Below are 7,600 nucleotides of genomic sequence, written 5' to 3' on the forward strand. Positions count from 1 at the left end.
AATAGGGGTCACCCCCATGGTCGACTGGTTAAGTTCATGCACTCCTCTTCAGCAGCCCAGAATTCAGTTATTCAAATCCTGGGCTTGGACCTACAAAACACTCATCAAGCCATGCTGTGGCAGCAGCCCACACAGAAGAGCTAGAATCACTTATGACTAGGATATGTAAGTAGGTGCTGGGGCTTCCGGAGAAAAAGAAAAAAAAAAGAGGAAGATTGGCAACAGATGTTAGCTCAGTGCTAATCTCCCTCCCTCCAAAAATAAATAAATAAAATAAATAAATAAATGAAAGCCTAAGAAAATAAAGTAAAATTGAGAGGTTCAAATGGCAACATAGAAGTACCAGCTTCTCTGTCTCCTAACAAAGATCAATAATTAGATAGTTATCCATGAACAAAATCAGCTTTGGGAGACCTCAAGATTCTGCTCAACCAATTTTAGCAACACGGTGAAACAAAAAAACTAAGAACAATTGCACAAGAAGAGAGGGACGATAGCTTCTTTCTGCCAGCATCATCCCATCCCCAAACATTGCTCAGTGCCAGGAGGGAACTTCTCAACCAGAAATAGTGCCTCACCAGGAAAGGTGAGGAGCAGGATTAGCAATAAGTTTCTCAAGCCTTTTGGGGCGCAGAAATGAAAAAAAACTCCTAAACTGATATGGAGCCACAAAACACCCCAAATAGTCAAAGCAGTCCTGAGGAAGAACAAAGCTGGAGGCATCACACTTCCTGATGTCAAAGTATACTACAAATATATAGTAATAAAAAAATAAGGAAAGATACTGGAAAAAAAATACAAATGGATAGAATTGAGAGCCCAGAAATAAATCCTTGCATATATGGTCTACTAATTTTGATAAAGTAGCCAAGAAGATTCAATGGCAAAAGAACAGGCTCCTCAATAAATGGTGCTGGGAAAACTGGATATCACATGCAGGAGAATGAAACAGTACCTCTATCTTACACCACTCAAAAAAATTAATTAGAATTGAATTAATGACTTAAATGTAAGACCTGAAACCATAAAATTCATAGAAGAAAACCTAGAGGAAAGGTCCCTTTATATAAGTCTTGCCACTGAGTTTTTGGATACAACAACAACAGCACAAGGAACAAAGGCAAAGTGGGAGTACATCAAACTTAAAGGACTCTACATGCAAAAGAAAGGATCACCAAAATGGAAGGCAACTTATGGAATGGGAGAAAATATTTGCAAACTATATATTTTATAATGAGTTAATATACAAAATATATAAAGAACTCATATAACCTAGGAGGAAAACAAAGAAACAAACAAAACCAACTAGATAAAAAAGTGATCAGTAGTATTGAATGGACATTTTTCCAAAGAAGACATACAAATGGCCAAGAGGTACATGAAAAGTGGCTCAACATCACTAATTATCAGGAAATGCAATCAAAACCACAATGAGATATCACCTCACACCTGACAGAATGGCTGTCATGAAAAGGCAAGGTAGAAGAAGTGCTGGTGACGATGTGGAGAAAAGGGAACATACACTCACTTTTGCTGGGAATGTAAATTGGTACAGCCACTATGGAAGACAGTAAGGAGTTTCCTCAAACTATGAAAAATAGAATTACTGCATGATTCAGCAATCCCACTCCTTGTATACATCCAACTGAAATGAAAAAGGATATGGAAAAGTTATCTGCACTCCCATGTTCTTTGCAGCATTATTCACAATGGCCAAGATATGGATGCAACCTAAATGGCTGTGAATGGATGAATGGATAAAGCAGATGTTGTGTATGTATACAATGGAATATTATTCAACCATGGGAAAGAAGGGAATTCTGCCATTGGTGACAACATGGATGATCTTCAAGGCATTATGCTAAGTGACATGTCAGACAGAGAAAGGCTGATAATTTATGGAATCACTTATATGTGTAACCTAAAAAGCCAAACTAACAGAAACAGAGAGTAGACACTGGTGTTTACCAGGGCCTAGGGATTCAGAGGGTGGAGATATATAGGTTAAAGGGTACAAACTTACGTGTAAAGAATGAATATGTACCAGGGATCTTTGTAAAGCGTGGTAATTATAGTTAATAATACCATATTACATACTTGAGAGTGGCTAAGTGAGTAGATCCTAAATGTTCTCACCACACACACACACACACACACACACAAAAGCATGGTAACTATATGATGTGATGGAGTTATTAGCTAATGCTACAGTGGTGAACATGTTGCAATGTATCACTGTGTGAAGATACACGTCATACACCTTCAACTTATACATTGTTGTATTTCAATTATATCTAAGTAAAGCTGAAAAAATCCTTTCATTTTGATGTTTCTTGGTAATATTATTTAATTTCAAATAAACGTAACTGTGCTCATAAATAGACACATAATTTCTCAGCAATAAATGATTACATTAATCATGTTGTTTTATTTGAAATAAATCCAGTAAATATATTCAGAGAGTGAAAGAAACCATAATCAAATTAAAAGAATGGCCAGGATTTGGATAAATATTCTTTAATACATAAATCTTTAAAATTACATGTAAACCTATGAAGTAATATTGACATTAAAGATTAGGGAAAATGTTTGCACAATGTTTCCAATTTGGTCAATATAGAATGACTTCTCACTCTAAAGTCACTTCTCAACCTCTCATGCTTGTCTCTTAAGTCTCACATCTTAATTTTTGTTTGATGTATTATCATTACTTCATCGCTAAGGCTTACAACATATACATCTTGTCTATGCCCACAATTTCCACTATTATTTAACCTTAGTTTGGTATTGATATGGCTTTAATGATCTCATTCGTGTTTTACCTTAGAGTTTCTATTCCTGAGTTATTTCAGTTTTCTTAATTTGTTCTCTAACAAATATTTTACTTTCATGTCTTGGAGATTTTGTTGTTGTTTCTTTTCTTTCCTGACATATATCCAGAGGAAATTATTTCTTAAATTCTTGCATTTTAAGAAAAGCCTGCCTGTTGTTTAAAAAGCAAAGAGCAGCAGGGCTTTTTATAATTTTCCTGACTTCCTGTTCTCTTCATTAGAACTTTCTACATGTAGTTCCACTGTTTTCTACAAGGTAATGTTATATTTTCTCCTCAAATGATGATTGCACTTCAGCGTGGAAGAATTACCTCCTTCAACCCCTTCACAAATTCAAGGAAATCCTTCTTCTAGGTCAGCCATCCAAATCTCAAACTGAAACTCTGGCCTAGTCTTTTGTTCCTTGAGTGAAGTTAGAAGGGTTAGTGTTCTCACTATTGCTGTTGTCTCTTCACAACACTGACACTTGCATCCCACTGTAGCTTGAAGCAAAGATTCCAGTCTCCACTCACTCTCAGGCCCTACATTTTGCCCATAGGGTCACATTAAGCTTTTTGGTTCAGTCTGAAATGTCAGAGGCAGGAGGATCATAGACAGAATCTATTACCTGCCACTGTGGAAGACACTTTTTGTCAACACTTACAATCCAGACCAAACATATAGGGGGAGAAAAGAGTCTCTTCATCACAGATCTGCCCCTCAGTGATCCTTTCTGTCACTATCTTGTTCCTAAAACCACACTTAGCAAATTAGATGAAAATTCTGTATTCTTAACAGACATAGTCTGCATTCTTATTTCTAAATTTTTCAAATGCTGTTTCCATCAGAAATTATTTTCTCCCCTACCTCCCATTATTACTTAGAATTCAAAATATTGAATAATTCCAAGTGTTAGGCCACCATATCTAGAAGTTTCTCATGAGGAAATCAATTATCATATGCATTCTGGGCTCTTGGTGATATCATCAACGACATGTTTATTATATAATTACCTAGTAACTTTTAATAACATAACATAATTAAGCATATCGTGTTCTTCATGAATTTTTCAAGTTGCTATCTATGTATCCAATCTTTAGATATAAAGAGAATGCTATGAAATTATCAAGAATTCACCATGATCAGCCCATGAAGCCCCTGGATCGAGCAGTCTTCTGGATTGAGTTTGTCATGCGCCACAAAGGAGCCAAACACCTGCGGCCAGCCTCCTACGATCTCACCTGGTACCAGTACCATTCTTTGGATGTGATTGGGTTCCTGCTAGCCTGTGTGGCAACTATCATCTTTCTGGTCACAAAATGTTGCCTGTTCTGTTGCTGGAAGTTTGGGAAGACAGGAAAGAAGAAAAAGAGAGAATAATTTTCTTTGTGTTTGGCTGGAAATCTTGATAGGGTCCACCTAATTAATCCAGCTACTGATTTGAAGAGACTCTTCTCCTACTCTTCCAAGCTCTTGTGCCTCCCTCAGCTTATCAAGTGAGAGATTAAAATTCTTCCATGGAGTTGGCCACATGATTTAGAATTAAGGTGTTAAGTAATCTAGTCTTTAAAAAGAAAAGACAAATTTATAAGAACATGGAAGTTGCTACTATTGAAATCTTAGTGCTCTAGTTGATTTATTTGTTTCAGTTCAACAAATTGAGATGCTGCTTGAGGCTTTAGGAACATAATGATTAATTCTATATTCAGTGTCAATCATATGGAATGTTTTATAAATATTTGACATCATTTTGGTTCCTGTATCTTATAATTACTGCACATCCTCTAAAGTGACTAGACAAGAAGTAGGATGGAACATGCTATAGCCAGAGCTTCCCTTTCAATTAGAAATATCAGGAGACTGTCAGGATTTCTACACTTCTGTGAAGCATGTTTATACCATTCGTTTCCTTTCATGTGACACGTCTGACTTTCTCCTCCTTGCAATACAAAACACTATTTTTTGTGTCTGATTTGAAGGTTGTCTTGTTTTGGAAATTAATAATGATAGCACCTATTTGTATTGTAATATTCTGGCTTCAGAGAACTAGTTGGAGAACTTTATTTTGGCAAGTTTGCATGATTGGTGATATGGTGGAGAAAAGTAAATGATTGGAATTGCATACCTACCCCTTTAAGTAACTCAAATGTTTTTTTAAATTCCTTTCCTACGTTAATTTTACTTATCCATATTTGGAAATAAGAGGCAAATCTATTTACTACACTTCAGATACTTTGGGGGAACAATGCATTTCTCAGAAATGCTATTTGCTTTGGGGGTGAATTCTCCATCTACCCAGAAACTCAATCAGTTTGCCCATTTCTTCTTCTTCCTTTCCTCCATCACTTCTCCTGGTCCTCTCATAAACTGTACCCTTATGACTATAGTAGGCACAAGTACTTAAGATTCTTGTTACTTAGCACTGGCCAGAACTCTGCAGTAAACTTGAAGATGTAGGTTGAATTTTCATAGAAATAAGGCTTTCTCTTCCTTTCCTTTCTAAAATGTCTCTCTTCTAACATATTTGCTAATTCCTTGTCATTAAGGTCAAAGAATTATTCAATCTAACTGTGATAACTTTGTCTATTAAGCAAGTTCAGTAAATGATTCAGCACAGAGTTTGATATTATAACCCAAGCTTAAGAGGCCTAAAATTATGGCTATGTCTGAGAACAATACAAATCATTACAGGGACTTTTGGGTTGTTTTGGGTTTTTTTTTTTACAGTTTTTGTCTTTTTATTTTTTAATTTTTTTAAATTAATTTATTTTTGTATGTACATTATATTTCGAATTCTGTGTACATTACATCTTATTCACCACCCGAAAACTAATTATAGTCCATCACCTCACATGTGAGCCTTATCACCACTTTGCTCTCCCCCCTCCCCCCTTCCCCTATGGTAACCAACAATCTACTCTCCAATGCTATGTGGTTTTTTGGTCATTGTTTTTATCTGCTACTTATGATTGAGATCATATGGTATTTGACTTTCTCCCTCTGACTTATTTCATTCAGCATAATGGGATTTCTGTTTTTTACAGGAATAGTGACACAAATAAGAGGAAGGTAAGCAATTAATCCTTAGACGGGAAATCAATTTTAAAGAAATATAGGAGAAAAATAGGTTATTATCTCAATTTTATAAGATTTTGAAATAATTAATGATAATGATTTAAGGTGTAGAGTTTAAAAATGTAAATACTAAAGCTGCTTGGGTTAAGATCTACTTAATGTAATCAGAGCACTAATTTGCAATGATGCTGATTTACTGATTCTGGCAATAAGATGGTGCTCTTTCCTAGTATAGTCTTTAAAAGCATAGTTTAATCTTTGATCATTTTATGTCAAAGTCAAGATATCTCTTCATTTTTCATTATTATATAACATGAGTTGTTAAAGTACGCTCAAGATTTGATACTTTGTTAGCAATTTCTATTTATTCAAAAGAATTACCCTGACAAATAGATGAATATATTGTATCTCGTAGAGACAAATGCTTTTCTTAAAAACAAAGATTTATCTATTTAAATGACCTATAGATCATTATATAATTATATTAAGAATATTAACATTCTGGTAATAATTTTCAGTTTGCAGGGGCTAAACACATGTAATTTTCTGTATTTTTTCCAGTTTAAGTTTCAATAAGAATACGTTTTTCAGGAGTTTAATGACTCTGGCTTTGTTAGTTAGTTAAAATAACATTTTAAAATATTTTATTTTAAAACTATTTACAAGTCATCTGTGACTATGCAATAAAAATCTGCTCAATTTTCTTCTGGACTATACCTTAAAAGAAAATCTAATAGGTAGATGCAAATATTTTGTACATGTTCACATCTATATATATGTGAACAAAATACTATGTTCTATATGTTATAAATAAAAAGTGATTCATATTGCTGTATGCTTTGATTCTGCAACTTGCTTGCCTTTTACAATGAGAGAAATATTTGTTTCTGTTAAATTGTACATATTTTACCAAAAATAATGATTCACCTGTAGACCCAGATCTACCACACTCCAGAAATTAATGGAACAGTATCCATGATATTTAAACTGTTATGCGGCTGGGACTGAGAAGAGTCTGCTGCCTTTGGAACAGAGAACCTAAGTTCTGCACTGCACACTGAATCACTACTTGCCTTCTACTCCTACTTTCATTTTCTCCCCTGACTCTTGACTTATAAATCCCACTCCAGTTCTGTCATTGTTCTGGATTCTGGGTGGAATCCCATGTAAAAATGCTGAAATCCTAATCTCTCACTCTCATTTTCTGCCATTCATTTCCCCCATTCAGAGATGGACCTTTCATCAATTCAGATGAAATCCCTCATATAGGATACCAATTAATCCGTATGACACCACGACATGCAGCCACCTGTCTTTCACTCTTAAAGCAATTGCCATTTCATAAAATCATGATTGTACCATGAAAAGAAACAACCCCACTTTCCTGGAGATCCTTGGCCCTAAACAGCATTCCTCCTTAGAATTCCTCTCTCTTTTCCAGGAACTCCTAGACATAAGGTCTCATCACCCAGGTAATGATGAGTGTGGGGGTCCTAAAAATCCTAGGGAGTTTAGAATAAACTAGATCTTTCTTCCTTTATTGATATAAAACTGCCATTTCATCAATAACTAGTTGGAATTGAAGGAAGACTCACTTTCTAGGTGTCTTAATGGTATTATATTGCTTGTGTGAAAGGTAGAAGAAACCACCTCTGTTAGTATGACTTCTGCACCATCCCTTTGTAATGAGTGGTGAGCTTCCATTCCAGATCTTC

The 7,600-nt window shown here is 35.1% G+C and overlaps 1 protein-coding gene across 2 annotated transcripts in view; it reads left to right on the plus strand.

Annotated features, from left to right (window-relative positions):
- The window catches only part of LOC106826098 (UDP-glucuronosyltransferase 2C1-like), a 29,969-nt gene extending 23,249 nt beyond the window's left edge, over positions 1-6,720 (plus strand). For both annotated transcript variants that reach the window (XM_044766097.2, XM_044766095.2), the window contains one exon: positions 3,911-6,720. In XM_044766097.2, coding sequence (XP_044622032.2) covers positions 3,911-4,190 — 280 coding nt within the window. In that variant the 3' untranslated portion in view covers positions 4,191-6,720. The remainder of the gene's footprint in view (positions 1-3,910) is intronic.
- The last annotated feature ends 880 nt before the right edge of the window (positions 6,721-7,600 follow it).

This window comes from Equus asinus, chromosome 3 (assembly GCF_041296235.1).
Source record: "Equus asinus isolate D_3611 breed Donkey chromosome 3, EquAss-T2T_v2, whole genome shotgun sequence".
In the NCBI taxonomy this organism is placed as follows: Eukaryota; Metazoa; Chordata; class Mammalia; order Perissodactyla; family Equidae; genus Equus; species Equus asinus.